The 23,090-nt window shown below is 37.3% G+C and overlaps 2 protein-coding genes across 2 annotated transcripts; one reads left to right on the forward strand and one right to left on the reverse strand.

The window, feature by feature from the left end:
• Positions 1-1,111: 1,111 nt before the first annotated feature.
• Positions 1,112-13,713, reverse strand: LOC116146973 (DNA polymerase kappa). The gene is given in 14 exon segments (XM_031432395.1): positions 1,112-1,332; positions 1,936-2,270; positions 2,452-2,786; positions 2,958-3,069; positions 3,280-3,371; positions 9,897-10,075; positions 10,542-10,612; positions 10,756-10,863; positions 11,019-11,077; positions 12,044-12,109; positions 12,112-12,355; positions 12,446-12,619; positions 13,214-13,386; positions 13,569-13,713. Coding segments are annotated over 14 exon segments (2,157 nt in total). The 5' UTR covers positions 13,660-13,713; the 3' UTR covers positions 1,112-1,214.
• Positions 13,714-15,896: 2,183 nt separating this feature from the next.
• LOC116146974 (ribonuclease III domain-containing protein RNC1, chloroplastic) lies at positions 15,897-20,824 on the forward strand. The gene is made up of 5 exons (XM_031432396.1): positions 15,897-16,836; positions 18,776-18,980; positions 19,348-19,548; positions 20,097-20,183; positions 20,385-20,824. The coding sequence occupies exons 1-5, from the start codon at positions 16,025-16,027 to the stop codon at positions 20,700-20,702; spliced, it is 1,623 nt and encodes a 540-aa protein (XP_031288256.1). The 5' UTR covers positions 15,897-16,024; the 3' UTR covers positions 20,703-20,824.
• Positions 20,825-23,090: the final 2,266 nt, after the last annotated feature.

The following is a 23,090-nucleotide window of genomic DNA, read 5'->3' on the forward strand; positions in this document are numbered from 1 at the left end:
AACAAATATAATGCAGAAGGATTTTTCTATAATATCAGTTCAGTACTTAACTCATATTGAAATTTAACAGAATCATAATATAGAACATAAATTAGAATCCTAAAATAGATTAGGAGAAACCACATACATTGAATGGAAAACTCTTCAGCATGAAATATAAAATTCATAATAATTATGAAAGAAATATAGAAAATAAGTCAAGATCAACAATCCACCATTTGTTCAATGGAACAAGATAGCTTGACAATAACTGTGAAGTTGTTTGTGTAAAAGTAAATTTGAAATTGCCCTCTAAAATATAAGTTGAGCTTGAAAGGAGCTGTTATTAATGGGACTTGAATTATAATCTAAATTGCATTTTCGACTGTGTAGTACACAGTGTTAAAAATAATGAAATATATGAGCCTATTTGGTACATTATTTAAAATATTATTCTAAAAAATTATTCCGAATATGATAAAATATGATTAAATCAAATAGAATAAGATTTTGAGAATGTATTTGGTACATTTTTTTAAAACATTTAGAAAAATTTTTAACCCCCAACATTTGTTAATTTAGCTAAACAACCCCCCCACCCAAAACAATAAAAGTTTATAAATTAACAAAAACACCCTCATCCACCCAACCGACTGTTGACCACCACCGTCAGACGGTAGTTGACAGAATAACGCACGACCGACCGGGTCTGACCGATTTGGTCTTTTCTAATCAGATCTACAACGAGATCGTCGTTAACAACTAGATTTCTGGCTATTGTTAACGGCCAAAATCTAGCACTCAATGATGGCCAATATATAACTGTCGTCAACAGCCAGATCTCTGACCGTTTTCAACTAGATCAACATATGATCAACCAAATCCGACCGATCGTACATCGTTCTGGTGCCAACGGTGGTTGCTGACAACCGCCAATGGCTAAAGTGCGTGAAGATGTTTTTATTAATTTAAAAATTTTTATTATAAAAGATAATTATTAAATGTTTTGAGTTGGATAGCATAGAATTAGATTTTGAATTGAATTCCGTCAATATTAAGACAAACACGTTTTTTGTTGTTTACTTTAAATAAGATAATAGAATAGAGTTTTAAAATTTTAACCAAACAGGGTTATACTATCAATGAATACTTGTAAATTGACTATGATGTGAAAAAAAAATTAAAAAGACAATATATATACAGGACTAGATAAAATTATGTACAATACCCCAATGCTAGAAGTTCTGATTGCTCTTCACAAAGAACATGTCAATGGAAAGATGTCTACCTTCTTTCTTATCCGACTTCAGCTTCTTGCGTTTACCATGACTAGCAGGATCCTTCCGGACACACCTAATAATTTCCGTTTATTAGATGAAATTTAGTTTCCAGATAAACAATGGAAATGAGAATAGTCAAAGCAATTTGTTTATTAATGTTGCTATTGAAGACAAAATCACTTCCAAATGTGAGCTATTAACCAAAGGAGAATGTCTACACTAAGAAATTTCCAAATATTGAAGTTGATTTAGTCCTAGAACATGTCTCTATATTTGTCATTTCATCTATTTGGATTCTAAGCAATTATGTGAAATATGGCCATAAATAGGGTCGTTAAGAAAAATGATCGATGTTGCTAACCCCACCAGCTGTCCATTCAGGTTGGGTTCAGTTGTGCATTTATATTAATTAAACCCTAAGTCCTTATAAAACGACCATTCATATAGCATTAGAGAAAATAAAATTCTGATAAAAAAATTATTCCTTTATGACCCACCCAGTTATAATTTAGGTTGGGCAGAGTTGTATAAACGATTTATACTAATTAACTTGACTTCAGCTTCTAGACACCAGAAGTTATTAAAAATAATTAACAACTGGTGCAGGTCCCTCTGTTTCAAGCATGTTTAAAGAGGACAAGACAGAAGAACTGGACCAGATTAAAATATAAAATACCTTTGCGGCGGCATCAGCATTCTCAAGTCAGAGCCAGATTCCTCCTCCTGAAGCCTCTGAGCAAGGTGAAAATCAGAGTGCTCTTGCCTTTCCTCAACGAAAGTTGGTGGCATCTCTATTCCACATAATGAACACTTGTAGTCATCCACCCAGAAATTTTGATCTTCTTGATTAGATGAAGACACAGCCTCTTTGTCCAGGGAATTAGCTGCCTCGATTCTGTCATGGTGGCTGCCCTCATAATGCTGGAGAACCGAAGAATTGGCTTCTAACAGTTGTGACTCTTCATTGTGATGATATTTGGGAGAATGCCCTATCATGTCAGACTTATTCTCCTAAAGAAATAGAAACGCACAATCTAGCTATTTGAGAAAGTAATCGGTCTAGAAGAGAACAATTAGATAAACTTGTGAATACAAAGAAAAGAAATTTCTAAAAGGTATAAATAACATGATGCTCATTCATTCAAATTAAGAACGGGTCAAAAGTGGACTTTTCTTCAGGCTCGACACATACCTTTTCTGCAGTTTCATCACTTGAAGGCTCATGAATTTTCTCTGCTTCACCAACATTGTAGGTGAATCTATGATAGTTATCATCTAGATCTGGTACACATTTGTTGTCAAATGAATCTCTAAATACACAATGACTTCTCTTGCGAATACCAAGAGAGATACTAGTTTCTTTATCATCCATGAAATGGTGATCACTGACATCTGATCCCAAGCAATTATCGTGACCAACATTTTTCCTAGAAGCATCTCCGGACATGATAAAGTTGGTGAGAGTTTTTTGAGTAGGATCTGCCGAGGCACCAACCTTTTCTTCATTGAACTGAGACATTCGCAGGCCTGACAGTAAGAAAATCATTTCTTTGTCAATATCTGAACTCCACAAGGTGCAAGATTAATTTTCTAACTAGCAAATATATTTACTATATCACTAAAAAATAAATACATATTTACTACATGACCAATTGGGGTGAGGTGGAAAAAAATATAAACCACAAGATGAAACCCTACCTATAAGTCTTAATGAAACCGGAAGTTCAGCCTTAAGCAGCACTGAAGCATGTTTGAAGATGTCCTCACTTGAGCAAATATGTTTTTGCAGAGTGACTGCTCTGGTTCGAACCTGAAGATAGCAGTTTGTCACTAGTGATGAAACAAAGAGGCATAATAGATGACAAATAAGAATAAAAAAATTGCAAATGAGTCAATAAAATTGTAGAAAGAGAACTTACTATTGTAAGGAGCCTTAAATAGAAAGAAAATAATTCAAAACTCATTATTACAATTCACTATTGTTTATCAATGTAAGCAGCACTGAAGCAACCAGAAGTACCTCAAAAGAAGCAGTTTTCAGTTTAAGAGTTAGAGTTCGCCCACGAAGACCCTCTTTTTCCATATCAGCAGATAGCATCTCTGCAATTTTAGCTGCAAATATAATCTTGATAAGGCATGGTTGGAGGAGGATATATTCATTTACTCATCCAGACAGCCTATGATTCTGAATTTAATATAAGATTGCTAATTCCTCTGCAGTTAACCCTATCATGGTAAATATTATTATATGCACCTGGTCTAGTACAGGACTCAGAAATTAAAAAATGAAACTGAAAAGCTATACAGACAAGAGGAAAAGAAAACTCTTCAGCTAAAAAAAAAGGACTGAAAAAATTAAAATTAGATCCCAAGTCCAGGTGCCTCAATTCTGTCAAAAGCATCACTATTCAGCTCTTCCCAAGTTTCCAGCATGACTATTCTGCTATTCCAAATTCTCAACACATCAGTCATTAGGGTCATCTGAATAGCAGCTTAGCACATTTTTCATTATCTGAATGCCACACGGTACTATCATCTTAATGGTCTACCCCAGCATAAACCAACCCCAGATTGAGATTATGGTACTAACTGAGGCAAAATCAAACCAAATCCAACCGGACCATTAAGATTACGACCTTAGGTAAAAAGTTTAGTTGTAATGTGATGAGCAACTAAGGGGGTTGGTATACCGTAGGAAGGGCAGTGGTAAGAAGTAGAGGAATAATTGCTGAAATTTGTTATGTAGGAGGTTAGAATTTGTTACGAAGGGCAGATGGCTTGATAGGAGTGGATATAGGAGGAATTCGGTTAGGAGCACAAAAGGTGTCTGATAGACCACCTATCAAGAAGGTTTACCAGCACAGAGGGCATAAGGGTAAAAAGCCACTAACAGATTTGGTTGGAATTGGAGAAGCATGCTTGAGTGGAGAGAAGCTGGAGGCAGGTGACGTGTGAACCAATTAGCTAGAAGGGAATAAAAGTTGTTAGATGATTCATGTATAAAAGGGAGAGCCTTTTGGTTAAAAAGGAGAAAAATTGTGAAGTGTGAATCAGGGAGGTCCCGAGCTCCTCGAACTGCTGGGATTTATCTTCTGTTTTTTTCTTTCATTTCAGTCCTGGAAAATTACTCTGTTTTTACCAATTTCAGTTCTTAATATCAATCCCAATTCAATCCACCAAAATCTGTCTCGCGAATTGGTTCCTTGTCTGATTTTGTTGTTGCTTGTTGCTTGTTAATCCTGGGGTTTTATCAACTGGCATCAGAGCTTGGTAATGCCTAAATCGAAAATGGAGCAAAAGGTGGAGGGATTAGAAAAAGAAATGGGTAATATGAAGGAGGAGTTAGGCAGTATCAAAGGGTATCTACTAAAAATGAGGGAATGGATGAGACTGAAAGAGGAGAGGAAGCACAAAATAGTAGAGATCGGGTAAGTCAATCTTGGGGAAAACTCCAACAGTAACGACAATGAGAAATGGGTCATAGTAAGGAAACTGAGAGCCTTGGAGGAAAATAAAGGAAAAAAAAAATTAGAATTACCAATGTTTAATGGAGAAGATCCCTCCGGATGGACTTTCAGAGCGGATCGCTATTTCTCAGTCAATCGTTACACAGAGGAGAAAGGTAGAGGTAGTTGCGGTTTGTATGGAGAGACGGGCACTGAATTGGTATCAGTGCGTCGAATCAAGGGCACCATTAGTTCATGGGAAGCTTTTAAAACTGCCGTGGTTGCGAGATTTCGTCCATCTTTCAAAGGATCAGCATATGAGTCACTAGTGGCCTTAAAACAAACTAGAACAGTAACAGAATTCAGAAAAAGCTTTGAAGAACATTCGCTCCTTTACGTGAGGTAGGAGAAGATTTGTTAATGGGATATTTTTAAATGGACTCAAGAAGAAATTCGGGCTGAACTGCGTTTGGCCCAACCAAATACACTTTTTGCACTTATTGAGCAGGCCCACATAGTTGAGGAGAAAAACGGGTTTTGGAAAAACAAAGCCCAAGCCATTTAAGACCCATCTACCTAAAATGGAGCCATACCAGCGGGTCACACCCAACCCAGAAAATTGGCGCACAAATAGTGGTTGCCAAGTACTTTTTCCAATGCTTCAGATCTGGTTTCAAGCAAAGGAAACGATCTGGTTCCAAGCAGAGGAAATGAACGACAGAGGCCAGCTAACGCACCCATGCAAGGAACTCGAGGCGAAGGGTTCCGACAACTTACTGACGCTGAGATTCAGAGCAAGAGGGAGAAGGGACTGTGCTTCAAATGTGACGAAAAATACAATCCCGCACACCGTTGTAAGGCGAATCGTTGCAGATTCTCTTAGTAACCGATGAAGACTCACCGAAAAAGAAGAACCCAACTCTGACAATGACGATGACACCAACCCAACAGGTAATCCCTTGGCTTTGTCTATGAACTCGATTGTGGGTATGACTATGGATAAGACTTTGAGATCCGGGAATGATTGGAGATGAGATGTCATTGTGTTGGTTGATAGTGGGGCTCCCACAATTTCATCTCAAAGGAGTTGGTAAGGACTAGGCTTGAATGCGGAAAAGGGCAACAATTCGGAGTAATGGTAGGCAATGGTTTTACCGTCAGGGGAGAAGAATCTGCAGAAAGTGAGTATGAGATCCAGGAGGTGGAGTTGACACCAAGATTTTTTTCCTTTTGATTTAGGTGGAGCTGATGTGTGCGTTAGGGATATCTTGATTGAGCACGTTAGGAGATGTGTGCTCTAACTGGAAAAATTTACCATGGCGTTCGATAGTAACGGGAAGAGAATTGTGTTGCCAGGTGATCCTCGTCAGTTAAGACTGTAGTATCTCTAAAAGCCATGCTAAGACACTACAGATTGAGGGTGCAGGTATGTAGTTGAGTTTTGTTCTATTGAGACGAAAGTTGAAGAGCAGAGTGACCCATGGAGCCGAAGTTGCTACATTACTTAATGAATTCTACCAACTGTTTGACCAACACTCTTGCCTACCACCACGGAGACCAACTGACCATGCAAAAACCCTCCAACAATCCTCCAAACCCCTAACCTACGCCCCACACAATATTCCTACAATAAAAAAAAATGAGATAGAAAGGTTGGTGGTGAAATGCTGCTGTCCAATAATCCAACCAAGTGTTAGCCCTTTTGCAAGCCCGGTGCTATTGGTTAAAAAGAAAGATAACTGGCGTTTTGTGTTGACTACCGCGCCCTTAACAACATAACCATACCGACAAATTTCCCATACCTTCAATTGTGAGCTGTTAGATGAGTTGGCTGGAGCGAAAGTTTTTTTAAGTTGGATTTGAAACCCGGATATCATCAGATCACAGTTAGGCCCGAGGATGTGCCGAAAACAGCTTTCCGGACTCCGAGGGGCATTACGATTCCTGGTCATGTCATTGGGGCTGACTAACGCTCCCTCCACTTTCCAGGCTCTAATGAACACCATTTTCAGACCAGTTTTAAGGAAGTTTGTACTGTTATTTTTGAGGATATCCTAGTCTACAGCCCAACCTAGAAGCCCACCTCACTCACTTGCGATACACCTTCCAAATCTTGACCGACAACGAGCCGGTTGTCAACCGGAAAATGTATATTTGGTCAGTTGAAGTTGAATATTTGGGACATTTGATTTCGGCGGAAAGGGTGGAGGCAGACCAACCAAGGTGAATCCATGCTATCTTGGCCTGTTCCACAGACTATCAAAGGGTTGCGGGGATTCTTGGGATATAACAGGATATTACCGTAGATTCGTGAAAGATTATGGGTCAATAGCTCAGCCACACTGACTAAACTACACAGAAAGATGCCTTCGGGTGGAATGAACAAGCCCACAAACCTTTGATAACCTGAAAAAAGCCATGTCATCCGTGCCTGTGCTAGCTGTTCCTGATTTCAATCTTCCTTTTGAAGTCCACACAACGCATCGGGCCAAGGATTGGGAGCTGTCTTACTTCAGAACCAGCATCCCATAGCATTCATCAGTAAAGCATTTTCCCATCAGTCCAAACAAAAATCAGTATATGAAAAGAGTTAATGGCCATAGTGTTCGCGGTTCAAAAATGGAGTCACTACCCACGGGCAAAGTTTCCTATCAAAACGGACCAGCGCAGTCTGCAGTTCCTGACAGATCAGAGGGTGAAAACACCTGAACAGCAAAAATGGATTTCTAAGCTTCTCGGTTACTCTTTTGAGATCGTGTATCAACTAGGTTTCAAACCACGTGGCTGATGCCCTCTCCCGCAGAGAAGACATGGAATTCATTGCTGTCTCGCTAGCTACCTTCTCAGAATTTGATGATTTGGCGGCTGAAGCACAGCAAGATGAAAGCTTCGAACTATCATCCAAGATTTGCTTTTTGATCCCAGAGTCCCCGATATACAGTCTACGCGCGGCGTCTGCTCTAACAAAACAGGTTGGTGATTCCAATCTTCTAATTTATTCCGCGTTTGTTGGAGGAATTCCACAACAGTCCTGCTGGTGGTCATTCTGGATTTTTTAGAACCTACAAACGAGTGACGAATCTAGTTTTTTGGGAGGGTATTAAAAGAGATGTTCAAACATTTGTTCAACAGTGTGCCACCTATCAATTGAACAAACTTCAGCCCTTAAACCTGCAGTCTGCTCCAATCTTTACCCATTCCCACCAGGTATTCGAAGACATTAGTATGGATTTTACGGGGGGCTGCCTAAAGCCAAAGGATACGACACGTCTTGGTCATGGTGGATCGATTAACTAAGTATGGTCATTTCCTTCCCTTATGTCACCCTATACGGCCAAGGATGTGGCTGATCTGTTTATTTCAGAGGTTTTTGACTGCATGGGTTTCCAAACTCAATTGTATCCGACAGAGACCGAGTGTTTGTCAGTCTATTTGGCAGAATTGTTTAAAGCTGTAGGTACCAAGCTGAATTCAGTTCCGCGTATCATCGCCAAACCGATGGCCAACGGAAATCGTTAACCGTTGTTTAGAAGCCTATCTCCGTTGTTTTATAGCAGCCAGCCTAAACAATGGCCACGGTGGGTAGCATGGCCGAATTTTGTATAATTCCACTTTTCATAGTGCAACCAGATGACCCTTTCAAAGCACCTACGGCCGTGACCCCCCACTCTTCTCCTCCGCTTCACCGACTATCCTTCACTGGTTGAAAAGTCAATCAGCAATGGCCGATCGTAACCCATCTTGGACATACTGAAACATAACCTGAGTACTGCCCAGAACCATATGAAATCACAGGCAGATGCCCATCACTGGGATGTAACTTTCAGCCTGGAGACCAAGTATTTTGGAAGCTTCAGCCTTACCGCTTTAGGTCTCTGGCTTCTAACTCAATGAAAAGTTGAGTCCACGTTTTATGGACCATTCCCCCTTTTGGAAAAAATTGGACAGGTGCATATAAAGCTGGAGTTGCCTTCCACAGCCAAAATTCATCCCGTTTTCACGTATCTCAGCTCAAGCGCAGTCTGCACAGCTCGGTCCCTATCCAACCCTACCATCCTCTGCCTCACAGAGGACATGGAGCTGCAGTTCACCGAAATTTGTCTTGGCAGTCCGCACACTAGTGAATGGCTCTCGGAAGTCCTTATAAGTGGAAGGATTTAGCCCCATTTGAAGCAACCTAGAGTTGGCCGACACCATCACTCTTCAATTTCCTCACTTTCACCTTGAGGACAAGGTGGTTCTTCAAGTGGGAGGTATTGATAGACCACCTATCAAGAAGGTTTACCAGCACAGAGGGCATAAGGTAAAAAGCCACTAACAGATTTGGTTGGAATGGAGAAGCATGCTGAGTGGAGAGAGCTGGAGGCAGGTGACGTGTGAACCAATTAGTTAGAAGGGAATAAAAGTTGTAGATGATTCATGTATAAAGGGAGAGCCTTTGGTTAAAAAGGAGAAAATTGTGAGTGTGAAAGGAGGTCCCCAGCTCCTCGAACTGCTGGGATTTATCTTCTGTTTTTTTTCTTCATTTCATCCTGGAAAATTACTCTGTTTTTACCAATTTCAGTTCTTAATATCAATCCCAATTCAATCCACCACAAATCTGTCTCGCGAAGTGGTTCCTTGACTGATTTTGTTGTTGCTTGTTGCTTGTTAATCCTGGGGTTTTATCAATGTCAGGAAGAATAAAAACGAGAGGGGAGAGAGAGGAATTCAGAATTAAAAAGTTAAGTTGAAGGAAGGCAACTGACCCTCGAAGTCAGTATTTGGTGAGGTGGCTGACCCTCGATCAGTCTTTCATTTATCATTTCTTAGTGTACTTGCCTTACTTCTCAGTGTTATGTGCTTGAGTGCTGATAGGACATGGCTTCTGGATGTATCTTCACTGGATGTAATGTTGTGTGTGGTTATTAATACAACTATTTTCTTTATTGATTGTAGTGTTGGTTGTGTTCTGTTGGTAGATTGTTGGTATTGTTAGTGGAATTGCAGGTCAGGATCTCATAATGTCAATACCAATACAATATCAACACTTTGAAAAGGCCTTACATGACATATGTGATCTTGGGTTTCAGAATTTGAAACATGGAACAGCAAAAGGACAGGACAATGATAGCAAGCAAGCAATGGCTCCGTAACAAAGCATTACCCACAATACATTTGGATAGAGAGAACACATTTTTAAGTCACTTACCCAATGTGCGATAAAGAAATGCTTTGTCTTCTGTGGCTGAGAAGGTTCTCTCATTACTCATACTTTTTCTGGACCTGATTTGAGGGGTAGCTGTACCTCCAAGCCCCAGTCCGACAGAGAGAAAAAATCTGCAATAATGAAATGTCTTCAGAACCAAAAAATCCGATTGCTTCTCCTATCTGTAATTTGCCTGTTTGTTTTTTTGCTCGTGACGATTTATAAAAATTAAATACTAGATACAAATGTGTAATGCTGCGCTCACAGAGATCACTTTAAATTAACTGCAGAGTAAGTATCAAAATGCCCAGTTACGTCAAGTATCATTCAATCCATCAATTGATTTCTTGTTCTATATGGATTGTTGAGAGATGTCCAACCAATAACCGTCCAAGCAAAAGGAAAAACAAGAAATGCAATGCAGAAGACCCCAGCAAGGTAGAAAAAGATCTTATGAAAAATGGGACCATCAATCATATAGAAAGCAAGAGACCGTAAAAAAAAGAGTAATTGGTAATATCATCTTTACACATGCATCTTAATTTACATACAATCAACTGATACAATTAAGAAGAGTGGCACAAACTGACCAGTGCGCAACCTGCTGTGAATTTGAAAATAGTGCACTATAAAACTGCCCTTTTCCACATCTCCTCACATGTATTAATTCCAAAAACGTCTCTTAAAATATGTTCAGTGACCTTACCAATGCCTCCAATCTGTAGATAAGTTGTCAATTGTATATTAGAAAAAATTTCAATTGTTGATTCGTACCATCTCAAAGATGTCTTTCCACAAACAAAGAATCGTTTCAAATAAGATGGTACAAAGTTTCTCCACAAGTTAGCAAATTACATATAACCTTTCTAATGGAAGGGGATATAAATGTCATCACAGCCATCCGGTCATTTGGTAAAACAAACTGTCCATTTGGCTTGTTAATATCTAGCAACCTGAAGAATGATATTCTCTAAAGGATTAACAAACTTTATCATTGTGTGCTAATCCAACTTTGAAAGCAAAAAAAAGTTAGCAGGGAAGAGAAAATATTATGCATGCAACAGCCAACAATCACAGTAACTTTCAATTATAAGAACTTCAGAAAGAAAAAGATTGTGAAGGCACATGATCATTTACTTTCTGCAGATAATACCCGAAGCAACAAGATAAAGATGAAACAGTACCTATCAAAATAAAATAAATGCAATGGTAAAGTATTGCATTGCTCGAGTTTCTAATACATTTTTCCTATCCAATTATGGGGCACACAGCAAGTGATAGAAAAGCAAATGAATTGCAAGCATTTAAAAGAATATTAGAAATTTAAACACATCAACAACAATGATGCTTGCACTCAAGTGGATATTTCATATATAAATTACAAAAACTTCTTGTAATCTATTGGGATAATTCTCAAATGTCTAAAATCTATTTATATCTCTCTTCTAGCTTTGCTGTTGTCCAACTTGACATCCCATAATCCTCATCAAGCTTTTGCCTACTTTTCTCTGTTTCTCAACTGAGCAGCCCTGTGCTCCACATTTAACTGAAATTTTATGTGTAATACAAACTGTTCACTTAAAATCGAGATTGCACTGAACAAAATACTGACCAAACTAACTAGCGCCATTAAATTGAATTTTCATCTTTTTTCTCCACCAAAATTTATCATTCATCAACATATTGAACTTTCATCTTTTTTCTCCACCAAAACTGCACTGAATTTTCCAGAAGAAGATACCACATCATTCCTTTTAATTTTTCTCATTCTATAATGAAAAAAATGCCTTCTTATGCAGAATTCTGAAATTTATCAGAATGGAATGAATGGATATTTTACATTCGATTTCATCATAGCTGTTTAATATGTTCAGAAGACCCATGATGGCATCCAACAAAAATAATTACAGTTATATTTAGAGAACTGCCAGAAGAACCTTAGCAAGTAAGCGTTTGGTGCTACTCCTGCACTACATTCAAACCAGTCTTCATAACTCTGGTTCTGAGTTCTCAGCAATCTTCATATATCAAAACAACAGACGATATAAGACCTATCAAAGCTTGATATAAAGACTTTATACAAGAACAATTAGGAGAATAGAAATGTATTATTTTGGGAAATTAATAGCACTTTATATGCACTAACTTACTATTCTGAACTGCTAATGCCCCTCTTCGGCAGACCTCTGTATTGTCAAGATATGCTTCATCCAACTAGTTGCCATGAAGTTAGGATCATAGTTTGTGGAAAACTAAAAAGCAGAGGGAGCAAATTAAGAGATTTGCAAGTGATAACTGCATGTTCATCACAAAATCTTTTCTGAAAGCAGAAATCTAACCTTTCTAGTTAAATCACTGTAATACGTATACTTCTTAAAATCTGTGGGAACAAAATTTAATTCTGGACACAGTTTACGTGCAATGAAGCCAGGCATTGCAGAACGAACCCCAAACCTTCGCGCCTACAATGATCAAAGTGTTTTCACAAAAAATTTAGAAATGAAACTAAGACTGGTAAAGTATCATTTGTGATGATTTCCCTAGAAACTGACCTCATAATTAGCAGTGGAGATCATTGACATGCCGCCAACAGCCATTGGCTTGCCCTTTAAAGAAGGATCACTCAATGTTTCTACAGCTGCATAGAAAGCATCCATATCTACATGTAGCCAAGTTCTAGACAGGTCACGTGTAGCTTCTAGTTCTGGAACTCTGGTATCCGCTACCTGTAGAAAGCATAATAAACTCTAGATTTAAGCAGCAGGCATTGTTCAGCAATATTAAAACACTCTGTTTTCCTTCTTGCTCTTCAATAAGAAAATAGTTTCAGAATATGCACCCAGCCATAGAAACGTCCCCAATTTCAACATAAAAAAACTATGCCCTGACAGAAATATATAAACATCATGTGGATTCATTCAGGCCAATTCATCAAGCAACCTCCTGGACCCTTGTCCTTGTTTTAATAGCACAAATGTAAGAAAATAATATTTATAGTATGTTTTCTTTTGAAGTACTTCAGTACTTCTAAACAGAAGCACTTCCAACATAAGCATCTGGCACAGGCAGGACTTCACGAAGAGGCACTTATCTAGAAATATTACTAATCTAGTGAAAGATCTAATAGCTCTAGTTCTTGAAATTGAAATTGAAATTGCGAATTCAGAACTGCATCAACAATAAAGATTTGGTAAAAAAGAAAAAGAAAAAAAAAGATAAATGTTGATTACAAGTATGATGCCATCAGTACTATATGATACTCAATGTGGAAATCATGCAGTGAATTAAACATAAATGTGGAGATATAATTATATATGCACCTTCAGATAGTGTGAGATGTCATGTGGTGTAAGCTTGGCACATCGAGCGCGCATGTGTTCAATTTTCTGCCTAATAAAGACTTCCATGCGTTCCTCGTTCTCAAAATACTTGGATCCCTTGCTCATCTCATACACAACTCTTTGCACTTTCTCCTTGTCCACTCCATCCATACCTTAAACACCGCCATTTCATGCAAAATTCATTAGCTAAAACTAAAAACAAACAATTTAGAATCTCTACATAACCGAATTCAATTTCGTTACGAAAAGACTATCCCATCGAATTTGAAATTAATTCATATTGAATGGTACGACATGGTTAGAGTAAAATTAGAAATTGGTGGAGCAGAGAAACCTGCTTTAGCGTTGGTGTAAACAGTGTGATAAGATTGCCACGGCTTTGGATTTCCATTTGATGATGAGCTTTCGTTCTTCTCCTTCTCCATCCCTCCGCTCCTTGTATCTTCAAAACAATGCTTCCTTGACAAGGAGAAGAGGGCAAGTGTCCAAATGAAATGGTAGCGGGAGAGAACTAGAAGGCGCTAATAGTAATTGGGTTGGGTTGGGTTGGGCCGGTTGGTTAATCACCCAACCAGTTTAATTGGGTTGTATATCATTGGGTTTGGACAACCCATTTACCATTGGGTATGTTTAGTAAAGACGGAGCTCCAACTGCTTGTAAAATCGGTCTTTTAAGACTTTAACCTTTGTTATGTCAATAATCTAGGTGAGTTTGGTTTATTATTTTAGATAGGATTTTAGATATAGTATTGGATAGTTGAATAGGGTGATTATTAGTTATTACAAGGTAAAATTTAAAAATTTACAAAAAAAACCTCCTAAGTTTGCTAATTTAACTAAACACCCCAATATATAAAAATTTTATAAAATGATAAAAACAGTCCCCACCCACCTACAGTGTCAGATTCCGGCCACCACCGTTGGAATCTGGTCGGAATCTGGCGTTATGATGCAGACATGCGTCTATCTGGCAGTCAACGGCAGCAAAAGGCCAGATCTTGCCGTGGTCGTCGTTGTTAGTCAGCGATGACCAAAGATATGATAGTCGTTGTCGGTCAACGAAAGCCAGATCGGTGAAGTATCGACAAGTTATGGTCGTTTGTAGACCGTTGTGACAGATTCCGGCTATCACCAATGGTGGTTGTCGGAATCTAGCAACTATTGGTTGCCAAATTCTGGCAACTATAGGTGGGTGGGGATGTTTTTGTGAATTTTTAAACTTTTTTTTGGTATTTAATGAAATTAATAAATTTAAGGGGTTTAAAAGTAATTAAAAAAATATAATAGTATTTCCTAAATAATTAAACAAACAAATATTTTAGGAATATGATTGGGAATAGAGATAGAAATATTAAACCAAACGATCCCTGGATTTCCTTTTTTTTCATTTGAGTTGCCCTCTGCCAGACATATTTTAGTAACTGACACAACTCAAATCAGCATCAAATCCCTTTGATCTTGATAAACACATTGTGCTCGCGCCATGTTTTGTTTTTTTTTGTTTTTTTTTTTTTTTTTTTTTTTTTTATAACCAGAGTGTCCGAACTAGTTTTTATGCATTTCAACTAGTCTTCAAGACCTATTAACATTTTACAAGTTCAATGTTTCAAGTAAGCCACAAATATAGATATTATACCCTTTTATGCTCTACAGTTTCATCCTATTAATTTATATATCCCAAAGAGTATGCACTGTATTATGATATTATATCTCAATTGTCAATTTTATGGAGTCTTACTTGTCGACATTGAGTATTTGTAAAACTATATGATAAAACATGATACATTAATTGCATTATCATTTAAATTTTAAACTCTATCATTGAAAATAATATTAATTATGACATAAAATTGATATAAATTATACTTATATGTTATGGTATTGTGTATAAATCATTATATATGAACAAAATATTAATATATAATTTATAGAATAATTATATTTAGAATTATATATATATAAGTGGTCGGAGTACAACTTTGTAGTGGCTAAGGGTAATAAAGTTAGTCAGAATTAAGCTTCACGATAAGCTAATGTTATATGTGAATTATAAATGCATAATGAGGGATCTGACATCTGTTTATATAGTGAATCAAAGAACTTGAAATTCTAATAGAACTATAAGTTATATTTGGTTAAAGAGTCTGAATTAGAAAAGAAATGTTATTATTTACCTTTATTAGATTAGAGTTGTCATTTCAAGTAAAACTTTGGATCTTAACTGAAGTGGAAAGTAAATAAAATTTTAGTTACTATGTTGAGACTATTATGGATTAATAGACTCGAATCCGATTTAACTTAATTCGTAAGATAACTCAATTTATGGAATTGTTAGTTCACAAGTTGTTTGAATAATCGTGTTGAATTTTGAAACTCGAACTCAACCTAAATATTATCTATGTCAACTCAACCTGCTGTCTCGTATTCATGTCGGGTTGGCATGTCAACACTCAACACCTGTTTTGCCACCCCTACAGGAAATATACGCCCCATTTGAAACCTTTATGCATATCATATCCATTTCCCTAAAGGGAAAAAAACGACGCTGCTTTTGAGTCTTTAGATTTCACTCACTAAAACGACACCGTATCAGCCCGATCTCTACAGTCAGTACAAATCAATACCACGTCACGCTTCTTTTCTTTCACCTTATCCTCCCCAGTCCCTAGTCCCCCCCACACTACTCTCAACATCGCAAAACCTCTGCAACCCAACACACTAAACCCTCCATCAATGGCAACATAACATAACCCAGTTCATTTTCTCTTCAACAATTATCACTCTCTAAACATGGACCTCTCTTCTTCTTTATTCAGCCATCCAAAACCAAACTGTTCTTCTCTTTTTTCTGATAACATCTCTTTCTCTTCTTCAATCTCTCCATTTCCTCTCCAAATTTGTCCTAAAACTCTAAAACTAACCAAACTCACCTCTCAAAATTTGCGAATTTTGGCTGTAGCAATAGACCCACAACAAGAACAACCACAAAACAGCCCACAGAAACTTCTCAAAGAGCTTGCACAGAGGAAAAAAGTAACATCTCCAAAGAAAAAAGTTCCCCCAAAACGGTTTATTTTAAGACCACCACTAGACGACAAAAAACTAGCGGATAGGTTTTTAAAAAGCCCACAACTGTCTCTAAAATCCTTCCCTTTGTTAAGTTCTTGCTTGCCCTCTTCACGTCTTAACAATGCTGACAAAACGTGGATGGACGAGTACTTGCTTGAGGCGAAACAGGCTCTAGGTTATTCTTTAGAGGCATCTGAGGAATTAGGAGATGATAATCCAGCTAAGCATTTTGATACGTTGTTGTACCTGGCGTTTCAGCATCCGGCATGTGAGAGGACAAAGGCCAGGCACGTGAGGTCAGGGCATTCAAGACTGTGTTTTTTGGGACAGTATGTGCTTGAATTGGCGTTTGCTGAGTATTTTTTGCAAAGATATCCGAGAGAATCGCCAGCTCCAATGAGAGAAAGAGTGTTTGGATTGATTGGGAAGAGGAACTTGCCCAAGTGGATTAAAGCTGCTAGGTTGCAGAATTTGGTATTTCCTTATGATGATATTGATAAGCTCATTAGGAAAGAGCGGGAACCGCCTTGCAAGTAAGTTTGCTTCTGTTAATCTCATTATTATGCTTCTATTGTGTGTTTGTGTTTGTGTTTGTGTTTTTGATATTTTGTTTATTTTGTTGGTTTTCTATTTCAATTCGTAACTGTATAAGTTTATGTATGGATTAGATATGTGATTGAGAGAAACGCATCCTATGTGCATTGCTGCTTGAACTTTGATCAGAGTATTGCTGATTGTAATTGTTTATGTTAAAAACTTTATTATATGGTTATGGTTTGATGTTGTTGAATGGTATTGAGTTGCTTGTTCGGCTCTATTGTGATTTTGTACGTTTAAGGGGCACCAGAAGTGGCACACTTCTTAGAAAATTAATTGTGGAAGAGCTCCTCTGTAATTCTACAGATCTCTGACATTTTAGCTGCTCGTCTCTAATATTTATTTGTGTGATCACTATGAATGACATGTGCCTTATAGCACTATGTCATGCTTTGACGAGCCAGGCATCTTCAGCGAAAAGCACCATTTTCAACCATTCTGATCATTTTTAAGTTCTTTCAGATTTTGCTGAAGTTGAATTTGCTATTTGTTCTTTTTTCAGTATCAATGAGTTTAGGTTCTTATAGTGGATCACTTAAGTATACCAACTTTGGTTGTTTACAAAAACTGCTTTTGTATTGGAGGTGAGCAGTTCTAAACCCGAAGGGTACAGCATTCTTTTCTCTAAACACTGCTTTCATTTTTCATTTTTTAATTATGTTTTTGGAATATAAAACATTGTTTTTATTGTTTCAACAACTGTAATGTGCATCATGCACTCCTTAGACCATTGCGAGTAAGGTCTGTGTTTGAGAGTTGATAGGATGTAATAGTATTAATACTGCATCCTGTTACAAGAGCATCAGGATGTTGCATGGTTGAAATTTGGCTTCTTTGTCGTGGGGTGCTCCACTTGCTCTAATTGCTATTTATATTAGGAAACAGTTTGCTGGGATCTTTACAGTCTCCAGTCTCTCCCTTCTTCAGGGGATGAACACAAAGAGATCAACTGAATTGAGAACCATATGATCGGCCTGTGACAATTATATAAACTTATGTGCTTCCTTCTAGGTTCTTTGCCAGCGTTGAAGCTACTGGATGAAGTTCATGTTAGTTGCTTGTGCGACATGCTTTACGAAAGTCTTATTTTCACTCGAACTACTATTTAAAATTTACAAGACTGAGATGGGTATCAAACATCAGAAAAATAGGTTTGATGATTGTGTTGTCCCTCGAAAGGTAACTGCAACTGCAGGGCTAAACATCTAGATGATAAAAACCTAATGCAGTAGATTTATGATATTCTGATAAGGTTTTCTGATTAATGCTGCTGTCAGGACAATTATATAGTTAGAGGTCATTATCAGATAACAATTTTGTTAATGGTTTGAAACATGTGTTGATGAAGTTATGAATGTTGAATCCTATCAATTGGGACGTTGTGTTTCTTGAGAAGAAAAAATATCAGCATTCAATAGGCCATTCAATTATGCATATGTGCACTCATCAAGTATACAATAGTCTGTAAAAGAGATATTTCTATTGGATATAGTGGAGGTAGAATGAAAGTTGATTGAGATTTCCACTTGAATTTTTTAACCTTAAAAATTTAGAGCATGTGATTCAGATAATCATTGTATATGGTTTCTAATTCTACGGTTTCACATTCAAATTTTTATTATAGTGACGTTTGTTGATAGTCCTGTTTCTGTTATTTAGTGAAGCTTATCATAAATATATCTTACTCCTGCAATATGCCATGTTTTGAAGTTATAGACTTTTTCTTCCTATGCTGAATAACAAGTGTTCAGCATTATGTATAATTTACTAGTTTGTTGTAATATTGTCATACATAATGGGTTTGGTTAGCAGGCTGTAAGATATCAATTAACAGATAGAACATAATGGGTATTATATTGATGTTGTGATGTTCAGGTCTGTGTTCTGGGCTCTGTTCGGTGCTATATATTTGTGCTTTGGTCTGCCAGAAGTTTATCGTGTTCTTTTTGAAGTATTTGGGATGGATCCAGAAGATGAGGACTGTCAGCCAAAGTTAAGGCGGCAACTTGAAGATGTAGATTATGTATCTGTTGAATTTGAAGGCAAAAAACTCAGTTGGCAAGATGTTGCTGCTTATAAGGCAAGCTTCATATTGTTCTCCTTTCATTCTTATCTAATTTATCAATTAAAAATGAGAACATATATGATGTTAGGACTAGAAACAGAAGTTAAAGATTGCGTTCATCTTGCATAACACAGCCTGGGGATTCATTTATTGCAATTAGAAGCTTTTTAGTGGATAAGATTATATTTGGATGTCAGAGGCAGTTTAGAATCACAGACAGGCAGTAATATTTGAAGCTAATTGCTGGGATGATGTATGAGTAATTATGCTTAAACAATAGTGCAATCAATTTGTTTACAATTTACTTTTATTATAGAAAGAGGGGATTTTATTGTTGTTCGTGTTGGAAGCAGTCCTTTAGCTAATGCTTATCTCCTTTCAGCCACCTGAAGATGCTCTTTTTGCACATCCAAGGCTTTTTAGGGCTTGTGTTCCACCTGGTATGCATCGGTTTCGAGGAAATCTATGGGATTATGACAGCAGACCACAAGTTACGCAAATTCTGGGTTATCCGTTGGCGGTAAAAGACAGGATTCCAGAAATTACCGAAGCCAGGAATATCGAACTTGGACTTGGGCTACAGGTACTTCTTTTTGTAACATTTATGTTTTAATATTTGCATCTATATTGGCCATATTGCTAGCATTTATACTGAGAGGTAAAGACCCTTGATTTCAACCAGGCCAAGGGTTTGATTCCCTTGGGTCGACCAACTTGGTAAATACTATTCACAAGTTTCCTGGCTAAAAAGATTGTACTAGAAGTAGCACCCTAGTTTTAAACTCTGTGAACACATAAGAAAGTTTCAGGTACTTTTGGGTATTAACAAAAGTAATACGTTGATCTAGTATGCACTGTATTCTATTAGCAATGTTAGAGTAGATCAGGATACTTACTGCAGAAGTGCTGATCAATCCTGATTTTGACCACAAGCATCGGTGTTCATATTTATAACTGTCTAAATTTTTGAATGCGTTGAAGTTGTTTATGACATTATTTGTCATATATACTTTTCAAGTTAATTTATTTGTTTGTCAATATCCATATACAAAAGATATGTTATTTATATTGATTTCTTTCATGTTTGTAAATTCACGTATGAATTATTGATTCATTTCTTCATGGATACAGCTTTGTTTCTTGCATCCATCAAAACACAAGTTTGAGCATCCTCGGTTTTGCTATGAGCGTCTGGAGTATGTTGGCCAAAAAATCCAGGTTAATGGCTTTTCTTGTGTTAATTCTTATATATTTTGAGCATGTTTACATGCAGACAAATGTTTGGTTTATTAAACTTGAATGAAATTATACTTTTCCTTTTACTACAAATTTGAAGTAAAACATAGGTGGTGAAAAAGATAACTGCAAAACTTTCATTGTTAAACTCATTTTCAAGTTTATCGATTTCAATATTTTTAGGACATTGTAATGGCTGAGAGGTTGCTGATGAAGCATCTAGATGCTCCTGGACACTGGCTGCAGGAGAAGCACCGACGTATTCTTATGAACAAGTTCTGTGGGAGGTATTTGAGGGAAAAGAATCTCCATCGATTTATAGCTTATTCTGAACAGGTTCAAGATGCATATGAACACAATCGAAGACTGAGAAATCCTGCCACTACTGCTGTTCAACAAGCCATTCATGGGCTTGCTTACACTGTTTATGGAAAGCCAGATGTAAGGCGCCTTATGTTTGAGTTTTTTGATTTTGAGCAAATCCAACCTAAAGCTGTATGAATATTTGAGAAAATGGTGAAAGCATTCCCCTCTCTTCCTTTTAACCTGGAATTTTTTTCAGTGGAATGTACCTGTATTCACCAGCTTGTATTAAATTTTCAACCCAAATTTTTCTTCTGATTGTTGATCAAATATAGAATGTCTTTTACAATTTTGGAAATAGATGCTCTAATTGCATAACTAGCCTGATTTTAAGAGGTCTGCTAAATGGCGTACATGTTCGTGTGATGACTAATGACATCAACATGTTCTTTTGAATGATATAAGGTGTTTTTGATAATCATAAGGGGGCGTTTGGGTAGAGGGTATTTGAGATTATCGGGTTAATTTATTTTATATTACTTGATTATTATGTTTGATTGTCAAATAATGTAAGATATCGGTAATCTTCAAATACCAATAGTGGTTACTATTGGTAATATTTGAGGTAATCTGATTATCTCCATTTTTTAGGTATTCTAAGATTACTAAAGTTATATTTTTTTGTTACAATTCTATCCCTTATTAATAGAATTTTAGGACAATAATGCCCTTATTTTTAAATTTATTTACATGAATATGGCTTTTACTATTTTACCCCATTTAATTAGTTTTTTGGACAAAATTACCCTTGAATTCAAAACAAATTATAGCCCATCCAAGCCACCACCACCGGCCACCTGTCGTCACCTGCCATCGATAACCATCGCCGCAGTCAGCTGCCACCGCCGAAACGGTGCACGGTAGGCCGAAAATGGCCGTCATGCATCGATATGCTGTTAACGACTAGATCCGTCGACAGCCAGATCGACGGATCTGGCCGTCAACGACTAGATAGATATCTGGTCGGAAAGAGCTATAGCGGAGCACAACAGCCATTTTTGGCCTTCTGTGTGCCGTTAGGCTGCCGACTACCAGCGACCTGTGGTGGTTGTCGGCGGCCGGCAGAGGCTGGGTTGGTGGAGGGTGTTTTGTTGATTTTCCAAGCTTATATTATGGGGTAGTTTTTGCTAAGTTTTTTAATGTAGGGGGTTTATAGTAATCCAAATAATAATAATATTAAAAAATAATATTTAATTAGAGGACAATTCAGTAATTTAAATAACATGTCCACCAATTTATTCTTTCCAACCAAACATATTAATATAACATACCCACCAATTAACCAAACACATTTTCCTAAAGATTCTTAGTAATCTTAAGGCGGCGTTTCGTTCAGGAATGTTAGATTACTGGGAATGTTGAATTACTGGAAAGATAGATTACCTTGAAAGATTACTGGGAATCTTTAGAAAAATATGTTTGGTTGGTTGGTGAGTATGTTATATTAATATGTTTGGTTATGGGGAATAAATTGGTGGGTATGCTATTTAAATTACTAAATTGTCCCCCTTTTAAATATTAATATAAAATTATTTTTATTGTTAATTTTTGAATAATTTTTAGACCCCCAATATTTCAGATTTAGCTAAAACACCCCCGCTTATATAAAACTTTAATTTTTGACGAAATCACCCCCACCTCCTGCCACCACCGCGAACCACCGCCGGATGTCCCCGTGAGTACGTCACCGTGACAAAGAGGCTCCGCTATGGCCCTTTTTGGCCATATTGATGGCCGAAAATGCCATATCGGGCCAGATCTGGTCGGAAATGGCCAGAATAGATCTAGCCATTTCCGGCCCGATATGGCCGTTTTCGGCCATCAATATGGCCAAAAACGGCCATAGCGGAGCCTCCCATAGAATTTCCAGTGTTTTTAGGGACTCCGGCAATTTTCCGGCGGTGGTCCGTGGTGGTTGACCCCCTGTCGGCGGTGGTGGCTGGGTGGCTGTGGTGGTGGCTTGGTGGCAGTGGTGGTCTATAAATTATTTTAAATATAAGGGCATTATTGTCCAAAATTTTAATTAAACAAGGGTAAAATTGAAATAAGATATTAATGTAAATTTGTTTTAAAGTAGGGGTATTATTGTCCAAAATTTTTATTAATAAGGGATATAATTGTAACAAAAAAAGATAACCCTGGTAATCTCAGAAAACCTAAGAAAATGGAGGTAATCAGATTACCTCTTATATTACCAATAGTAACCACTATTGGTATTTGAAGATTACTGGTATCTTATATTACTTGACAACCAAACGTGGTAATCAAGTAATATAAGATGACATTACCCCAGTAATGTCACTTAACCGCGAACCAAACTGACCTTAAAAGTAATATATTTTTTCAGTAATTTAACATTCCCAGTAATCTAACATTTCCTAAACCAAACGCCCCTAAGAGGTAATGACAAGTGATGTGATCTTATCAGATATACTTAGACATAGTCAAGCAAGCCTTTTACGTGGCTAACTCACAAAGAAGCACCAGCCACACTACCCTCCCTGTTTTTGAGTTCTTTGCTTGTGT

Source organism: Pistacia vera, unplaced genomic scaffold (genome assembly GCF_008641045.1).
Source record: "Pistacia vera cultivar Batoury unplaced genomic scaffold, PisVer_v2 Contig486, whole genome shotgun sequence".
Taxonomy (NCBI): Eukaryota; Viridiplantae; Streptophyta; class Magnoliopsida; order Sapindales; family Anacardiaceae; genus Pistacia; species Pistacia vera.

What these genes read in the sequence shown, in the direction of transcription:
- LOC116146974 (XM_031432396.1), top strand. Translation starts at nt 16,025, where the DNA reads ATGGACCTCTCTTCTTCTTTATTCAGCCATCCAAAACCAAACTGTTCT. An exon ending in AAGATGTTGCTGCTTATAAG is followed by an intron (nt 18,981 to 19,347) that starts GCAAGCTTCATA and finishes ATCTCCTTTCAG; the next exon opens with CCACCTGAAGATGCTCTTTT. An exon ending in ATGTTGGCCAAAAAATCCAG is followed by an intron (nt 20,184 to 20,384) that starts GTTAATGGCTTT and finishes CAATATTTTTAG; the next exon opens with GACATTGTAATGGCTGAGAG.